This window comes from Oncorhynchus tshawytscha, linkage group LG03 (genome assembly GCF_018296145.1).
Source record: "Oncorhynchus tshawytscha isolate Ot180627B linkage group LG03, Otsh_v2.0, whole genome shotgun sequence".
In the NCBI taxonomy this organism is placed as follows: Eukaryota; Metazoa; Chordata; class Actinopteri; order Salmoniformes; family Salmonidae; genus Oncorhynchus; species Oncorhynchus tshawytscha.
The window spans coordinates 57211046-57230851 of NC_056431.1; the positions used below are offsets into that span (position 1 = coordinate 57211046).

Sequence of the window (19806 nt, forward strand, 5' to 3'; positions counted from 1 at the left end):
TATCACCCTCCGAGGGCTAGGGCCATCACCCTCCGAGGGCTAGGGCCATCACCCTCCGAGGGCTAGGGCCATCACCCTCCGAGGGCTAGGGCCATCACCCTCCGAGGGCTAGGGCCATCACCCTCCGAGGGCTAGGGCCATCACCCTCCGAGGGCTAGGGCCATCACCCTCCGAGGGCTAGGGCCATCACCCTCCGAGGGCTAGGGCCATCACCCTCCGAGGGCTAGGGCCATCACCCTCCGAGGGCTAGTGAAGATCCGGGCTCTTCGCTGGCCATGGCAGAACACTGACATTCCTGTCTTACAAGAAATCACACAGAGAACGAGCAATATGGCTGGTGGCATTGTCATGCTGGAGGGTCATGTCAGGATGAGCCTGCAGGAAGTGTACCACATGAGGGAGGAGGATGTTTCCCTGGAACGCACAGCGTTGAGATTGCCTGCGATGACAACAAGCTAGGTCCGATGATGCTGTGACACACTGCCCCAGACCATGACTGACCCTCCACCTCCAAATCGATCCCGCTCCAGAGTACAGGCCTCGGTGTAATGCTCATTCCTTCGACAATAAATGCGAATCCGACCATCACCCCTGGTCGGCACAAGGGATGTTTCTTTTTTTGCTGAGTTTACATGTTACACATACACTTCATTAGTACTGTTACACTCTCACACCACCTTCACTTTCAACACCATTCCCACCCAGTCTGAGGACCGCCAGCCTATCAGTGACCCCCTCCCAGACTACTCCCTGTGTGTGCCGACATAGCCTTCCTGGTGTATATCTTTACTTCCTGTCCCCACCTCACACACACACACACACACACACAGAGTTTAGCCAGGGTCAACACTGGCCCAGAGCTCCCACCGTCTTTCTCAAAAACAACAATCTGGGAAAAACTCCCACTGAGCCACATAGAGACACCATGAAGGCTCTGGAAACATCTCTTTTATCCCACGTCCTCTCTTTAGAGCAACAGAAAGTGACAATGTTTCTATTCTGTTTCCTCTTGTGGCAGATCCGGGCGTAACATAAACCAGAGGCCTCTCTACAGTGTCTATCTGGGCAGTGTTACTGTGTTATCCTAATCTGAGGATGTAACACACAGCCCTGCTGGCTGTTCTCTTCTCCCATTCAGGAGGGCTGGTATCAGGGATGGGTGGCTACTCATTGACAGGGTCGGTGGGTGGAGTGGGGTGGAGATATCCTTACTGAGAGTGTCAGAGACGTGTGGCGTTGTAGGTGTGTGTTACCTGTGAGAGCGCTGATGTGTTCGCTGGAGTCGTCTTTGCTTAGCCCCTCCTCCTCTGTGATGTGGGACATAGGGACATTGAGACTCAAGCTGTCCTCGTCTGAGGGCTGAAACAACCACACAGCTCAGTTACCAAAAACATTAGCAAACATTTCTGCTACCAACAGAAATCTAAGCACTTCAGCTGGTACAGTATTTCAGTCAGAATCAGCCAAATGTTTCAGCTGCCAAAAAACAACCAGATATTCTGTCAAATGCATCATTCCAGAGAACTGTCGTATCATACCTGACAATATCTTCTTCACTACTTCGATCTGATCAGCACAAAATACACTGAGGTCATGGATGAATGTGTACCGGTAGAAAAGTAAGAAAGAACAAAAAAGAAAAAAAAGAAACGTCCCAAAAAAGAAAGGGAAGAAGACAAAGAAAAGAAAGACAGAAAGATAGCCTGCTACCCTCAGGCGGTGGCTATGTGCTCAGCCGGCACAGTACAGCCTAGAACAGCTCTGAAGAAATGGTGACTATTCAACATCACTAGGTAGATGTGCTATTTCTTGCATAATATTATTATATACATTTCTAAACTTTCTGAAGTCATGGCGCAGAAAATGAAGGGAACGTTCAATGTATAATGTCGGACACCTACGGTGTAATCAATGCAAATGTTACACACAAATGCATGTGGGCGTGCGCACACAACACAAACACTCATTCTACCTCGGTGGCAGACAGTCTCTTGTCCCCGTTGTCACTGCCAACTCCTGAGTCAGTGTCCTGTTTCTTATTCTGGTCAATGTCCTCCGTGCTGAGAGGAGAGGGGTGAGAGGATTATGGGACGGCCAGGGTCAGGAGGTAAAGACACACACGGAGGAGGAAAGAGGAGAGAAACTGACAGAGCAGAGTCTAATCGCTCCGATCACAGTGGAGAAGCATGGCTCTGTCACACTCTCTTTCTCTCACTCCGTCTCTCACACACATGGAAGCTAGGTTTAAGGGAAGTTATCCACGGAACAGTCTCCAAACAACTGAACCGAGATTCTCTCTCTCGCTCTCACACACACACCTTGCCGTTTCTAGGCCACCTACATTTGCATCCCAAGGGAGCATGTTCACTGATCAGAGTGAAGCATATGGCATTCTGTCCTTATCTTCATTCAAATAAACACGCTAGATCCAATTCTGGCCTCACACAGACTTAATAATTATTACCATTCAATATATAAACTTTATGAGAATCCATGTGAATACAGTTATACTAAAGCATTGGGCCAGGGTGTTGGATCCTTCTACTATGGCTCTATGGCTGAATTATAAATAGCTCTGCTGTTCTTTTCCTCCACTGCCAGGAGTGTGTGTGTGTGTGTGTGTGTGTGTGTGTGTGTGTGTGTGTGTGTGTGAGTGGGATGTGAGTGTGAGTGTCTAAGCTCTCCAGGACAAAAGGAACATTTGTCCTGCCCACGCTTGCAGTGGGGAGGGTTATAGGGGTGGGGGTGGACATTACAGGGCACATTACAGAACATAACATCCTCCCTCCCTGTAAAACACTTCACTCTCATACACACTGTGAGAGGAAGGCTCAGCAGCAGCACTATAACAACAGGTAGAAATGGAGAATCTGGCAACACTCCGTGTAAATCAGAGGTTGCCAATACTGGCCCTAGCGAGCCAAAGTGTGTGCAGGCTTTTGTATCAGCCCAGCACTAACAGTTGCCTCCACTAGGGTTGCCATAGCAACTCACCTGCCAGTGGTGGGGCGTGATAGGCTGAGGCGCTCCATGACAGGCAGGTAGAGAGAGTCAGGCATCTTGTCACTCCGACACGCCTCGATGCTCAGGTACTTAAATACGTGAACTTGTCCCTTTATGCAGATCTAGAAAACAGATGATGATAGAAAAGTAGAAGGTACACAAATAATTCCACTATATGGAAAGCTAAAACAAAATAAACAGTGACATGGTCAATAGAAACTCTATGATGAATGCTACTACATTCCATTGCAGCGTATGTCATGCCAAGCTGTGGAGAAAGCAATAGCCCCATGCAGACCCAGACTAGGGACGGCCATTTGAAATATTTTCACTATTCAAATAATATGACATTTTTTCAGATATCCGGATATTTGAAATACATTGCGTTTTTTGTGAACATTTTGTGCTCAGACAAAGCCTTTTCATTGTTAAAATAGGGCTATATATTTGTACTTTTATGAATAGGGCTACTTGCAAGTAATCGAATACTAACGTCCGTTCGGATATTTGATTATCTGTGCCCATCCCTAACCCAAACTGACCTGTGCAGGTGGGCTCTGTAGGGGGTTGTTCTCCAGCTGTAGTGACTGGAGCTGGGACATTTTCCTGTAGCACACTGGGATGGTGGACACCTTGTTACAGGAGAAATCAAACTTCACCAGGGGAAGCTCCGCCAAGTCTGAGGGCGAACACACAATTCCTAGAGTTAGAGGAATAATTGTGTGTGTGTGTGTGTGTGTCAACAGCTCTGGGACTCCAGTGGTCTCCTGAGGGTCATCGTTACCAGGGAGCGACATGGAGCTCCATCCACCTATCAGGTGAGAGCTTACAGCCCTGTCCGTCATCCTGAGGAAGAGGGAATGTCCACAAGAACAACATCTACGTAACCCACATCAACAACCCAGTATAAACACCCAGACAACCTCTGAGCAACATCCACAGAACCCAGAGTGTGTGGGTTGACAAGGTCATGACTAGGATCATCAGACATAACTTTCCCCTCTAGAAACCCCCACAGCCCAGCAAAAACAGTTATAATACTTCAAGGGTTCCTCAATGCCAAAGTTCCACTAACATGGACCATGCCAAAATGTAAAAATAAACTGGAGGAACACATCTTAGGCACTAACCTCGGCACAAACCACTATGGCCCTGTCCATGTGGGAGGAGAGACATAGCTAGGGAACAGAAGAAAACCACAGACAGAGAGGCTGACTATCACAACATTGGGAAAATACTGATCAAATAAATAGCAGCTATTAGGCTGGGTGTTACTGGTGTAGCGTTGTCGTATCATATGTATTTAAATGAGCAACATTGGATAAAGTAGTCCTGGAATCAGACAGAGAGAAAACAGATAGTGAAAGATCAATGACAGAGAGAGAAATATGGTAAATATATTAACAGCCCAGCCAGCACATTTGGTTCCTTGGAAGTTGTGGAAACGTACATTTTTGGTTTCACATTGGTTCTGGGAACAAAGCTAAGAACGAAAGTGAAAATTTCACCAGTAAATATTTAGGTTGAAGGCAGGTTCTGAGAACGTTTTAATATGGTTCCCTAACATTTTCCTGGGAGGTTTTATTAATGTTCTGATAATGGTAATTATAGGTTATTGGATGGTAATTAAATAACATTGAGAACATGTTTCAGTAAGACTTTTTATAACACCGTTAGCTTAGTTTGGGTTAAATGTTTTGAACTCCAAGCACAGAAATTCTGATACAATGACTCTAAATAGAACAATGAGGAAACCTGTAAAAAGCAAAAGTACTGAAATTCCCACAGAAGAACGTTGTTTCTTAAAGTTCTCTGAACATTCTGAGAACATGACTTTAAATAGAACCATGAGGAAACCTTATGCTGAAGTACAGAAATTCTCAGCTAAGAAACATATGGTTCTCAGAACGTTATGAGCTAGCTGAGTATCCTGCACCATTCCCATAAGTTTGTGGGAGGGTTGTATGCAAAATAATCACAGGACAAGCAAGCTCTCACAAAGCTCGAACAAAACACATGCTTCTCAGAACGGTACGTGCTAGCTAGGAGAGAAAGAGTAACAGACAGAGCTAGAGAGTCTCAGAGTTTCTGTGCCAGCAACACATTCCTCAAAAGGTCGAAATTCAAGCGAAACAATGACGACTATATCTCTCTGACAACCTTCTAGAATTAAAATCGCTGAGATGAAAGATAAATATTGGCTTGGAGGACATGAGGGTGAGCTCCAAATATAATTTTTTTAACCAACCAGTATTCTACTTTTCTTAATTAGCTGAAATGAGAAAGTCTGTCACATCCTCTTCCCTCAAGGTCACCCCTTAAAATAACATGAGGGACTTCTACCATCATTCAGTCTCAAAAGGGAGACATCTCATTCTGAATAGTACAGTAAATCAATTCCATTTCCCAAGCTTTCAAGAACTTTACCAACATTTTCTACAACAGGATTTCAACCTCCATACAATATTTTCGGAATCTATATCACCTACTGCATTTCCTATTCCCAAAATTGGGTACACGCAATGCCCCTCAGGGGTACCCCAAATAAAAATGTGATTCACATTCTTTTACATTTGTGGCTTTTTCAAGAATCTCAAATATTAAATACATTTTGATTTGTTTAACAGTTTTTTGGTTACTATATGATTCCATATGTGTTATTTCTTAGTGTTGATGTCTTCACTATTATTTTACAATGTAGAAAATAGTGAAAAATAAAGAAAAACTCTTGAATGAGTAGGTGTTTTGACCGGTAGCGTATGTAAGTGAGAGTGGATTCTCGGCCCTCACTAGTATGAAAACGAAATACAGGCACAGACTGTGTGTGGGAAATTACTTAAGACTGAGACTCTCTCCAACATAACCCCACATTGCAGAGTTATATGCATCCTTTCAAGCACACCCTTCTCATTAACCAGTGGTAAGTAATTCACAATTTCGATGAACTATTAAGGTTTAAGTAAATATTTTTTCATATACCCCCCAATTTCGTGTTTCCAATTGGTAGTTACAGTCTTGTCTCATCGCTGCAACTTCCGTACGAGAGAGAGGCGAAGGTCGAGAGCCGTGCGTTCTCCGAAACCCAACCCAACCAAGCCACACTGCTTCTTGACACAATGCCCACTTAACCCAGAAGCCAGCCGCACCAACGTGTCAGAGGAAACACCGTATACCTGGCGACAGTGTCAGCCTGCACTGCGCCCGGCCCGCCACAGGAGTCACCAATGCGCAATGGGACAAGGACATCCCTGCTGGCCACACCCTCCCCTAATCCGGACGACACTGGGCCAATTGTGCGCCACCCCATGGGTCTCCCGGTCGCGGCCAGCTGCGACAGAGCCTGGACTCGAACCCAGAATCTCTAGGGGCACAGCTAGCACTGTCTTAGACCACTGCACGACTCGGTAGGCACCAAATAAGGTTTTATATGTAAGATGGCTAAATAAAGAGCAAAATAATTTATTATTATTATGTGCCCTGGTCCTATAAGAGCTCTTTGTCACTTCCCACGAGCCGGGTTGTGACAAAAACGTACATTTATTAAACATAAGAATGAGTGTATTGTACAGTGTGTATGTGTGTGTGACAGGCTTAGAATGATGGTGCTAGAGGGGGTATAGAGCTGGAGGTTGAATGAAGGGGTACGGGACAATAAGTTTGGGAACCACTGACCTACTGAATCAGTAACCATAGGAATTTCCAAAAACCAACAAAGAAAGACTTTCCTTCAGTAAACCTCTAAGGCAAGATGACTAAAATACTTCAGTGCCTTGGTGGTCCAGTAAGGGGGTATCAACAAAAAGACATTTGAGGAGGGACGCCCCGAAAGTTCAACAACCATTCATCTAAAACCCGATTTCCCAACATCCCCTCCTCCCCAGGGCTCTCGTCCAATCCACTATCTCCTCTCCTGTCCTCCACTAACGGAGTCGAGCCTCCTGGCCAGATTAAGGCTCATCAATCAAACCCAGAGAGGATGGAGCATCTGCAGCGGGATCATAAAGCACTTTCTGTAAATCTGCAAGAGACACACACACAAGGAAAATATGTAGTAAGACTGGTCGGAAAAATACTCTCGTCCATCATTCAGACAACGAGAGGTTCTGACAGATGGTGGGTGGCGTCTCTGAGACAGAGAGCTGTCCTGTCACAGACGTATTTTACTCTACTAGACCTCTCAAACCACAAAGACCACTGCTAAAATACCCCTAGGCCCTAAGACATACCAGGAGACTAGATCATAGACATCATATATCTGTCTGAGACAGACATACACTGAACAAAAATATAAAAAATGCAACATGTTAAAGTGTTGGTCCCATGATTAATGAGTTGAAATAAAACATTCCCGAAATGTTCCATATGCACAAAAACCTTATTGCTCTCAAATTTTGCGCAGACATTTGTTTACATCCCTCTTAGTGAGCTTTTCTCCATTGCCAAGATAAGCCATCCATCTGACAGGTGTGGCATATCAAGAAGCTCATTAAACAGCATGATCATTATACAGGCGCACCTTGTGCTGGGTACAATAAAAGGTCACTCTAAAACAGGGGTGGGCAATTCCAGTCCGAGGGCCTGATTGATGTCACAGACGTTCCAAGTCGAGGGAGTGTGCAATTGGCATGCTGACTGCAGGAATGTCCACCAGATCTGTTGCCAGAGAATTTAATGTTAATTTCTCTACCATAAACTGCCTCCAATGTCATTTTAGAGAATTTGGCAGTACGTCCAACCTGTCGCAGCAGACCATGTGTAACCATGCCAGCCCAGGACCTTCAAATCCGGCTTCTTCACCTGCGGGATCGTCTGAGACAAGCCACCTGGACAGCTGATGAAACGGTGGGTTTGCACAACAGAATAATTTCTGAACAAACTGTCAGAAGGTCTCAGGGAAGCTCATCTGTGTGCTCGTCGTCCTTACCAGGGTCTTGACCTACTGCAGTTTGGCGTCGTAACCGACTTCAGTGGGCAAATGCTCACCTTCGATGGCCACTGACACGCTGGAGAAGTGTGCTCTTCATAGAAGAATCCCTGTTTCAACTGTAGCGGGTAGTTTGGGCGTCGTGTGAGTGAGCAGTTTGCTGGTGTCATCGTTGTGACCAGAGTGCCCTAAGGTGGCGGTGGGGTTATGGTATGGGTAGGCATAAGCTACAGACAACAAACAATTACATTTTATCAGTGGCAATTTGAAGGCACAAAGATACAGTGACAAGATCCTGAAGCTCATTGTTGTGCCATTCATCCGCCGCCATCATCTCATGTTTCAGCTTGATAATGCACAGCCCCTTTACACAATCTGTACACAATGATTATAGTCTACAGTAGCCTATACGTGCTGTTCAATGCAGGCCTACATTGCATGAGACTTTTAAACACGTTTTTACATTATGAAGGGCTTGACATTAATTCATGATGTTTTACTTGGTCTGTGTCACCATAGGCCAAATATGTTTTAGGTTATGTTCATTTGTATTGTAGGATGCAAAAAAACACTTACAATGAATTATCATTACCATACAGAGAATTAGACAATGTAGCCTACCCCACTGCCAATTGGCTTATTTGCACAGTCAAGCCCGTCTAAAAATACAACACTGCCCCTTTATGACAAAACCTTTTTTACCTGACTGGCTTTTCAAAGACAACTTGAAATGTAGCCTACATGTTTTGTGCTCTTGTAGGAAGCAGTAACACCCCATTTCTGACCTATACTTATCTATAACTGGGCTAATAACTCGCCAACTAGCAAAGAATATCAACAAATGTACGTGCGGATGAAATCTGAAAAACCCATTCCCTCCCGGGTGATTGAAAGACTGATCGTGGGCTACCCCACCAATAGAATTCTACTCCTACAAGAAAATCAAAGACTCAATCTTGCAAAGTTAGATTTGTTTGGTTTGAAAAGTTGCTAATATAATGTTGAGTCGATCACAGAAAAAATGTTGATCTATATTTTTTATTTGACCTTTATTTAACTAGGCAAGTCAGTTAATAACAAATTCTTATTTTCAATGATGGCCTAGGAACAGTGTGTTAACTGCCTGTTCAGAGGCAGAATGACAGATTTGTACCTTGTCAGCTCAGGGATTTGAACTTGCAACCTTCCGGTTACTAGTCCAACGCTCTAACCACTAGGCTACCCTGCCGCCACATATAGTGCGAACTCAGTGAAATTCCATCTCTTGCTTGCATCTCTGCGCGGCAATCATGGAGGTAATCTGTTGTGCACACGTGCAATTTATAGTGAACATTAGCTATGATTTAATTGAATAACCGTGTAACTGACCGTTATGAACACTGGCAATAAAATAACCATCAAAACTTTTTTAAATAGGCCCTACATTCATTAACTTTATTTTCATGTACAGTGCATAGGGAAAGTATACAGACCCCTTCACTTTTTCCACATTTTGTATTCTGCCATATTCTAAATAGGATTAAATTGCCCCCCCCCCCGCTCAATCTACACACAATACCCCATGAATAACAAGGCAAAAACAGGTTCAGAAATTTGAGCAAAAACAAAAACATTAAAAAAAGAAAAGAAATGTGACATTTACATAAGTATTCAGACCCTATACGAAGAACCTTTGGCAGAGATTACAGCCACGAGTTTTCTTAGACAGTATGATGCTACAAACTTGGCACACCTGTATTTGGAGAGTTTCTTCCATTCTTCTCTGCAGATCCTCTATCATATCTAATTTCAGGTCTCTCCAGAGCTGTTAGATCGGGTTCAAGTCCGGGATCTGGTTAGGCCACTCAAGGACATTCAGAGACTTGTCCCGAAGCCACTTCTGCTTTGTCTTGGCCGTGTGCTTAGGGTCATTGTCCTGTTGGAAGGTGAACCTTCGCCCCAGTCTGAGGTCATGAGAACTCTGGAGCAGGTTTTCATCAAGGACCTCTCTGTACTTTGATCCGTTCATCTTTGCCTTGATCCTGACAAGTCTCCCAGTCCCTGCCGCTGAAAAACATACCCACAGCATGATGCTGCCACTACCATGCTTCACCATAGGCAGCATTCGCGCAAAACGTGAACCACCGCATTTAACCATAGAAAGATGACTGGGAATATGGCCGAATATAAACAGTGTAGTTATTTAATCCGCAAGGCAATCAAACAAGACAAATGTCGGTATAGGGACAAAGTGGAGTCGGAATTCAACGGCTCAGACACGAGACGTATGTGGCAGGGTCTACAGGCAATTACGGACTACAAAAAGTGTCCATCCAGACAAAATTAAACACCTTCTTTGCCCGCTTTGAGGATAATACAGTGCCACCAACACGGCCCACTACCAAGGACTGCGGGCCCCCCCTCTCCTTCTCTGTGCCCGATGTGAGAAAGACTATTAAACATGTTAACCCCCGTAAGGTTGCTGGCCCAGACGGCATCCCTAGCCGCATCCTCAGAGAATATGCAGACCAGCTGGCTGGTGTGTTTATGGACATATTAAATCACTCCCTATCCCAGTCTGCTGTCCCCACATGCTTCAAGATGGCCACCATTGTTCCTGTACCCAAGAAGGCAAAGGTAACTGACCTAAATGACAATCACCCCGTAGCACTCACTTCTGTCATCATGAAGTGCTTTGAGAGACTAGTTAAGGATCAAATCACATCCACCTTACCTGCCACACTAGACCCACTTCAGTTTGCATACCACCCCAACAGGTTCACAGACGATGCAATCACCATCACACGGCCCTATCCCATCTGGACAAGAGGAACACCAAAGTAAGAACGCTGTTCATTGACTAAAGCTCAGCATTCAACACCATAGTACCCTCCAAGCTCATCATTAAGCTTCAGGTCCTGCGTCTCAACCCCTCCCTGTGCAATTGGGTCCTGGACTTCCTGACGGGCTGCCCCCAGGTGGTAAAGGTAGGAAACAACATCTCCACTTCGCTAATCCTCAACACTGGGGCCCCACAAGGGTGTGTGCTCAGCCCCCTCCCGTACTCCCTGTTCACCCATGACTGCGTGGCCATGCACGCCTCCAACTCAATCATCAAGTTCACAGAGAACAGAAGTGGGCTTGATTACCAACAACGATGAAACCACCTACAGGGAGGAGGTGAGGGCACTCGGAATGTGATGTCAGGAAAACAACCTCTCACTCATCGTCAACAAAACAAAGGAGATGATCTTGGACTTCAGGAAACAGCAGAGGGAGCACCCCCTATCCACATCGATGGGACAGCAGTGGAGAAAGTGGACACATCATGGACAAACTGAAATGGTCCACCCACACAGACAGTGTGATGAAGGAGGCACACCACCATCTTGTCACCTAAATCCTTCAAACTTTTACAGACGCACAAATGAAAGCATCCTGTCGGGCTGTTTCACCGCCTGGTACAGCAACTGCACCTCCCTCAACCACAAGGCTCTCCAGAGGGTAGTGAGGTCTGCACAACACATCACCGGGGGCAAACTACCTGTCCTCCAGGACACCTACAGCACCCGATGTCACAGGAAGGCCAAAAAGGCAATCAAGAACAACAACCACCCAAACCACTGCCTGTTCACCCCACTACCATCCAGAAGGCGAGGTCAGTGCAGGTGCATCAACGCTGGGACAGAGAGACTGAAAGACAGCTTCTGTCTCAAGGCCATCAGACAGTTAAACAGCCATCACTAACACAGAGAGGCAGCTGCCTACATACAGACTCAAATCATTGGCCACTTTAATAAATGGATCACTAGTCACTTTAAATAATGCCACTTTAATGTTTACATATCTTACATTGCTAATCTCATATGTACAGTGCCTTGCGAAAGTATTCGGCCCCCTTGAACTTTGTGACCAGGCTTCAAACAAAGATATAAAACTGTATTTTTTTGTGAAGAATCAACAACAAGTGGGACACAATCATGAAGTGGAACGACATTTATTGGATATTTCAAACTTTTTTAACAAATCAAAAACTGAAAAATTGGGCGTGCAAAATTATTCAGCCCCCTTAAGTTAATACTTTGTAGCGCCACCTTTTGCTGCGATTACAGCTGTAAGTCGCTTGGGGTATGTCTCTATCAGTTTTGCACATCGAGAGACTGACATTTTTTCCCATTCCTCCTTGCAAAACAGCTCGAGCTCAGTGAGGTTGGATGGAGAGCATTTGTGAACAGCAGTTTTCAGTTCTTTCCACAGATTCTCGATTGGATTCAGGTCTGGACTTTGACTTGGCCATTCTAACACCTGGATATGTTTTTTTTTGAACCATTCCATTGTAGATTTTGCTTTATGTTTTGGATCATTGTCTTGTTGGAAGACAAATCTCCGTCCCAGTCTCAGGTCTTTTGCAGACTCCATCAGGTTTTCTTCCAGAATGGTCCTGTATTTGGCTCCATCCATCTTCCCATCAATTTTAACCATCTTCCCTGTCCCTGCTGAGGAAAAGCAGGCCCAAACCATGATGCTGCCACCACCATGTTTGACAGTGGGGATGGTGTGGTCAGGGTGATGAAATGTGTTGCTTTTATAATTTTGCACGCCCAATTTTTCAGTTTTTGATTTGTTAAAAAAGTTTGAAATATCCAATAAATGTCATTCCACTTCATGATTGTGTCCCACTTGTTGTTGATTCTTCACAAAAAAATACAGTTTTATATCTTTATGTTTGAAGCCTGAAATGTGGCAAAAGGTCGCAAAGTTCAAGGGGGCCGAATACTTTCGCAAGGCACTGTATATACTGTATTTTATACCATCTATTGCACCTTGCCTATGCTGCTCGGTCATCGCTCATCCATATATTTTTATTTACATATTCTTATTCTTTCCATTTGTGTGTATTAGGTAGTTCTTGTGGAATTGTTAGATTACTTGTTAGATATTACTGCACTGTCGGAACTAGAAGCACAAGCATTTCGCTACACTCGCATTAACATCTGCTAACCATATGTATGTGACCAATCAAATTTGTTTTGACTTGATTAGGGATGGTGCCAGGTTTCCTCCAGACGTCACGCTTGGCATTCAGGCCAAATAGTTCAATCTTGGTTTCATCAGAACAGACAATCTTGTTTCTCATAGAGTCTTTAGGTGACTTTTGGCAAACTCCAAGTGGGCTGTCATGTGTATTTTACTGAATAGTGGCTTCCGTCTGGCCATTCTCCCATATAGGCCTGATTGGTGGAGTGCTGCAGAGGTGATTGTCCTTCTGGAAGGTTTTCCCATCTCCACAGAGGAAACTTGGTCACTTCCCCGACCAAGGTCCTTCTCCCTCGATTGCTCAGTTTGGCTGGGTGGCCAGCTCTAGGAAGAGTCTTGGTGGTTCCCATCATTTTACATTTAAGAATGATGAGGCCACTGTGTTCTTGGGGACCTTCAATGCAGCAGAAATGTTTTGGTACCGTTCCCCAGATCTGTGCCTCGACACAATCCTGTCTCGGATCTCTACGGACAATTCCTTCAACCTCATGGCTTGGTTTTGGCTCTGAATTGCACTGTCAACTGTGGGATCTTATATAGACAGGTGTGTGCCTTTCAAAATAATTTCCAATAAATAGAATTTACCACAGGTGGACTACAATCAAGTTGTAACAACATATCAAGGATGATCAATGGAAACAGGATGCACCGGAGCTCAATTTCGAGTCTCAAAGCTAAGGGGCTGAATACTTTTGTAAATATGGTAGTTTTTTATTTTTTAATACATTTTAGCAAAAATCTCTAAAAAAAAAATCTGTTTTCTCTTTTTCAATATGGGGTATTGTGTGTAGATTGCTGAGGATGAAAAAAAATCTATTTTAGAATAGGGCTGTAAAGTAACAAAATGTGGGAAAGGTCAAGGGATCTTAATACTTTCCGAAGGCACTGCATGCAGTTAAGATTTCCCTTCACTGGAACTAAAGGGGTCTAGCCCGAACCATGAAAAACAGCCCCCAGACCGTTATTCTTCCTCCACCAAACTTGACAGTCGACACTATGCATTGGGGCAGGTAGCTTTCTCCTGGCATCCGCCAAACCTACATTCATCCGTTGGACTGCCAGATGGTGAAGCGTGATTCATCGCTCCAGAGAATGCGTTTCCACTGCTCCAGAGTCCGATGGCGGCAAGCTTAACACCAATCCAGCCGACTCTTGGCATGGCGCATGGTGATCTTAGGCTTTTGTGTGGCAGCTCAGCCACTTTAATGAAGCTCCCGACTAACAGTTTTTGTGCTGACGTTGCTTCCAGAGGCAGTTTGGAACTCGGTATTGAGTGTTAAAAACGAGAACAGACGATTTATACGCGCTTCAGCATTCGGCGGTCCCGTTCTGTGAGCTTGTGTGACCTACCACTTCGCGGCTGAGCTGATGTTGCTGCTAGACGTTGCCACGTCACAATAACAGCACTTAGTTTACCGGGCAGCTCTAGCAAGGCAGAATTTTGACGAACTGAAAATAAAGATGTACAGTGTTTTCGGAAAGTATTCAGACCCCTGCCTTTTTCCCACATTTTGTTACATTAGCCTTGTTCTAAAATTGATTAAATACATGAAAATCTTAATTAATCTAAACACAATAACCCAGAATAACAAAGTGAAAACAGGTTTTTTGAAATACTTAAACATATAAAAAAAAAAAAACTAAAAAAACATATTTACTTAAGTTTTCAGACCCGGAGCAAACTTGCTCCAGAGCGCTCACAACCTCAGACTGGGGCGAAAGGTTCACCTTCCAACAGCACAACGACCCTAAGTACACAGCCAAGACAAAGCAGGAGTGGCTTCGGAACAAGTCTCTGAATGTCCTTGAGTGGCCCAGCCAGAGCCCGGACTTGAATCCGATTGAACATCTCTGGAGAGACCTGAAAATAGGTGTCCAGTGACACTCCACATCCAACCTGACCGAACTTGAGAGGATCTGCAGAGAAGAATGGGAGAAACTCCCCAAATACAGGTGTGCCAAGCTTGTAGCATCATACACAAGACGACTCAATGCTGTAATCACTGTCAAAGGTGCTTCAACAAACTACTGAGTAAAAGGTCTGAATATTTTATGCAAATGTGATATTTCGTTTAAAAAAATATTATATATATATATATAATTTAAAAAATCTAAAACCTGTTTTTGCTTTGTCATTATGGGGTATTGTGTGTAGAGTGATGGAAAAAAAACAATTTAATCCATTTTAGAACAAAGCTGTAATGTAACAAAATGTGAAAAATGTCAAGGGGTCTGAATAGTCTCCAAAGGCACTGTACAATGTCATTCTAGGCGATTCTGTGCTTCCAACATTGTGGCAACAGTTTGGGGAAGACCCTTTCCTGTTCCAGCATGACAATGCCCCCATGCACAAAGCGAGGTCCATACAGAAATGGTTTGTCAAGATCGGTATGGAAGAACTTGACTGGCCTGCACAGAGCCCTGACCTCAATCCCATCAAACACCTTTGGGATGAATTGGAACCCCAACTGCGGGCCTAATCGCCCAACATCAGTGCCTGAATGCTCGTGGATGAATGGAAGCAAGTCCCCGCAGCAATGTTCCAACATCTAGAGGAAAGCCTTCCCAGAAGAGTGGAGGCTGTTATAGCAGCAAAGGGGGGGACCATTTCCGTATTAATGTCCATGATTTTGAAATTTGACAAGCAGGTGTCGACATACTTTTGGTCATGTAGTGCAACTACACCTGCATAGGCTATAGCCTACTTTATTTAATTGAGACCAACACACCTGATCTCTAATGTACTGAACTTGGAGCAGCAAGAATGATGACAGCTACAACTGCTACTTTTGCATATAGGATATAGTCTACCTTTTTACGAGGCCGATTTGCCAGCAGAGACAAATACATGAGTAGCTACTATCTTGTTAGTGGCTACTATCAATACTTATTGAAAATGAAAAGGCACAATGCTCGCTCACCATAGCAGCCTAACCTATGAGCGCGTTGTCTTTTATTTTTATATGATTACATTTTTTATTTATTTATTTTTACCCCTTTTTCTCCCCAATTGTTAGTAGCTACTATCTTGTCTCATCGCCCAACCAGGAGAGGAGAGGTGAGCTACTGAAGTTGAAGCAGCAAATTGTGTGAATAATGCTGTATGTGTTTTAATAAAATAGGTAGGCTCAGGCTGACGCATACAAAGCAGAAGAATTACTGTTGCCAAACAATCTGTGGGACAACAAAAATATTTTAATCGCAAAGTCATCTGTCTGACTGCCTGCTCCCGCCACCCGCAGCATGAAAAATGCAGACAGCGCCACAATGATCTCTGTCGGGACACGCAGGTCCCACGGGATGCCCTAACTGTAACCTCAAATTCCAAGACCATAAATCCCGTGGCGGTTCGCAACTCAAAACTACCTCTAGTGGGTGTGTCCAAACATTTGACTGGTAATGTATATATCCACACACACATCTTTTAACAATATATTTTCCTTTATTATTATTTTCCGCTAACCCTACCACCCCTCCCCTAATTGAAGTAAACTAATGAACAACACTTAGGCTTCTACTTCCAGCTTACACACACTATATACATTTTAAGGACACAATCTATTTTACAATAGTTATATTTTGTTTGTTTTTTGTCTTGTCCTTCCTCTACCCTCAACCTCTCCCATCTATTTCTGATGTCCATCCATTTTGATTTCAATTTGCCATATAATGTTCAACTGTGTTGCTTTACAAAAATTCTGAACCTTTCTATTCTCATAGTTTCCACAGATTGTAATTCAAAGACAAACATAGAATTCCTCTTTAGGTAACTGGTTCCCTAAATATTCTGTGATCCACCAAAATCAGCTAAATAAACAAACGATTGTTTCCAAACACAACCCAGACATGACCCAGCTGCGACAAAACATCCGAGTCTCTTCGTGACCCATCTGGAAAACACTTCCTTAGGTTTCAAAACTCACTTACAGGAAAGACATATGGCAGGTAATATGGTTTAATGGGTCTAAACTCACCTTCAGGTAGGACACAGAGCAGGTTTCTGCGGACGTTGAGTTCTCGGAGGGCCTTGAGTCGGCCGATGTGACGGGGCAGAGCAGTGATCTCATTACAGCTCACATCCTGCAGGGGGCACAACACACTGAGTTAACTCACACACAACTAACGCTTTACTGGTGGGTGTGCAGGATTTTGTTCCAGCCCTGCTCAAACACACCTGATTCATCTAATCATGGTCCTGACGAGTTGCAGATAAGAGAATCAGGTGTGTTAGAGAAGGGTTGGTCTGCTCACCCAGTAACTCTCCAGGAGGATGGTTAGTCACCCCTTATGTACAAGAGCTACGGTAAGGACTGGGGGGATGTATGGCTCATAACACATCCATAATAAATGCTTCCTATTCCACTGTTCTTCCCTGTCTCCTCACATGGAGTCAGACAATGTCTCCCCTCTCCTCTCCTTCCCTGCTCTAGCTGCATGAGGGCCGGACCATTAATTTCACCCCTCAGTGGAGAACAGAACAGTTACATAAGGCCTGGCTGGGAGCTCACACAGGAAACGAAGAGCTGAGTCAGAGACTGGCACACACACAAGAGAGAGAGAAAGGAAGAGCAAAAGAAAGATAATCTCTTACCAGCTCCATGAGGCTCCTGAGCTGTCCGATGGCCTCAGGTATACACACCAGTTTGTTGTTGCTGGCAATGAGGACTCGTAGGGGTAACCCACATAGGGAGGCTGGCAGAGCACACAGCTGGTTCCGACTGTGGACACAAAAACACAGAGGCATTATATTACACACCAGCAGAGAGATGCAGATCAAAGAGCGATACATAGGATGTCCAGTGTCTACAATCTAGACCTGACGACGATCCACTTGGATAGAAAGTTCCATTTAAAAAAAGTGTCAGATGTGTGATGGACCTTGTGTCATGTACTCTAATATACATGAATATGACCCCATACCAACTGAACCCATTTCCTTAAAGGGGAATATCACCCTGGCTCTGCCACGGCCTATAGTCATTACTAGATTAACAACATTAGGTTTTTATCATAAACATCACAATTATCCAAACCACAAGCTAAAACTAGCACATTTTCATATCACTGGTAGAATCAGGAAGTGCATACGGAAAGTATTCAGAAATCTAGATTTTTATCCCACATTGTTACTTTACAGCCTTATTGTAAAATTGATTCAACTGTTTCCCCCCCCCCCTCATCAATCTACACATAATATCCCATGACAAAAAAGCAAAAACAGTTTAGACATTTTTGCAAATGTATTAAAAATAAAACAATGAATTATCACGTTTACATAAGTATTCAGACCCTTTACTCAGTACTTTGTTGAAGTGCCTTTGACAGCAATTACAGCCTCGAGTCTTCTTGGGTATGATCCTGATTCAGATGACCATCCTACCCATGCTAGATTACGGAGTCAATTTATAGATCGGCAGTTAAGGGTGCTCTCGAGCGGCTAGATGTTCTTTAACATTCGGCCATCAGATTTGCCACCAATGCTCCTTATAAGACACATCACTGCACTCTATACTCCTCTGTAAACTGGTCATCTCTGTATACCCGTCGCAAGACCCACTGGTTGATGCTTATTTATAAAACCCTCTCCAGGTCTCTCCAGAGATGTTCGGTCGGGTTCAAGTCCGGGTTCTGGCTGGGCCACTCAAGGACATCCAGAGACTTGTCTCGAAGCCCCGCCTGCATTGTCTTGTCCGTGTGCTTAGAGTCGTTGTCCTGTTGGAAGGTGAACCTTCGCCCCAGTCTGAGGTCCTGAGAACTCTAGAGCAGGTTTTCATCAAGGATCTCTGTATATCTTTCCCTCAATCCTGACAATTCTCCCAGTCCCTGCTGCTGAAAAACATCCCCCACAGCATGATGCTGCCATCACCGTAGGGATGGTGCCAGGTTTCCTCCAGATGTGACGCTTGGCATCCAGGCTAAATAGTTCAATCTTGGTTTCATCAGACGAGTGAACCTGGTTTCTCATGGACAGAGTCCTTTAGGTGACTTTAGGCAAACTCCAAGAGGGCTGTCATGTGCCTTTTACTGAAGAGTGGCTTCTGTTTGACAACTCTACCATAAAGGCCTGATTAGTAGAGTGCTGCAGAGATGTTTGTCTTTCTGAAAGGTTCTCCTATCTCCCCAGAGGAACTCTGGAGCTCTGTCAGAGTGACCATCAGGTTCTTGGTCACCTCCCTGACCAAGGCCCTTCTCCCCCGACTGCTCAGTTTGGCCGGGCGGCCAGCATTAGGAAGAGTTTTGATGGAAGAAAGAAAAATGGAAGAAACCCTCTTCTTCCAATTAAGAATGATTGAGCCCACTGTGTTCTTGGGTACCTTCAATGCTGCAGAAAGGTTTTGGTACCCTTACCCAAATCTGTGCCGATACAATCTTGACTCAGAGTTCTACGGACAATTCTTTTGACCTCGTGGCTTGATTTTTGTACTGACATGCACGATCAACTGTGGGACCTTTATATAGACAGGTATGTGCTTTTTAAAATCATGTTCAAATAAATGAGTTTACCACAGGTGGACTCCAATCAAGTTGTAGAAACATCAAGGATGATCAATGGAAACAGGATGCACCTGAGCTCAATTTTTATATACATATATATACTTTTTTTTTTAAATTATTTTTATTTATTTATTTATTTATTTCACCTTTATTTAACCAGGTAGGCCAGCTGAGAACAAGTTCTCATTTGCAACTGCGACCTGGCCAAGATAAAGCATAGCAGTGTGACACAGACAACACAGAGTTACACATGGAGTAAACAATAAACAAGCCAATAACACATTAAACATGTCAATGACACAGTAGAAAAAAGAAAGTCTATATACAGCGTGTGCAAAAGGCATGAGGTAGGGAGGCAATAAATAGGC

General features: G+C 44.1%; 1 protein-coding gene across 6 annotated transcripts in view; it reads right to left on the reverse strand.

The window, feature by feature from the left end:
• The window catches only part of LOC112239644 (leucine-rich repeat and calponin homology domain-containing protein 1), a 126450-nt gene that overhangs the window by 26751 nt on the left and 79893 nt on the right, over positions 1 to 19806 (reverse strand). For all 6 annotated transcript variants that reach the window (XM_042319726.1, XM_042319723.1, XM_042319720.1 and 3 more), the window contains exons 3-8: positions 17535 to 17661; positions 16918 to 17023; positions 3546 to 3682; positions 2995 to 3125; positions 1973 to 2060; positions 1254 to 1359 (exon numbers count right to left, since the gene is read on the reverse strand). In XM_042319726.1, the coding sequence (XP_042175660.1) occupies positions 1254 to 1359; positions 1973 to 2060; positions 2995 to 3125; positions 3546 to 3682; positions 16918 to 17023; positions 17535 to 17661 (695 nt within the window). The remainder of the gene's footprint in view (positions 1 to 1253; positions 1360 to 1972; positions 2061 to 2994; positions 3126 to 3545; positions 3683 to 16917; positions 17024 to 17534; positions 17662 to 19806) is intronic.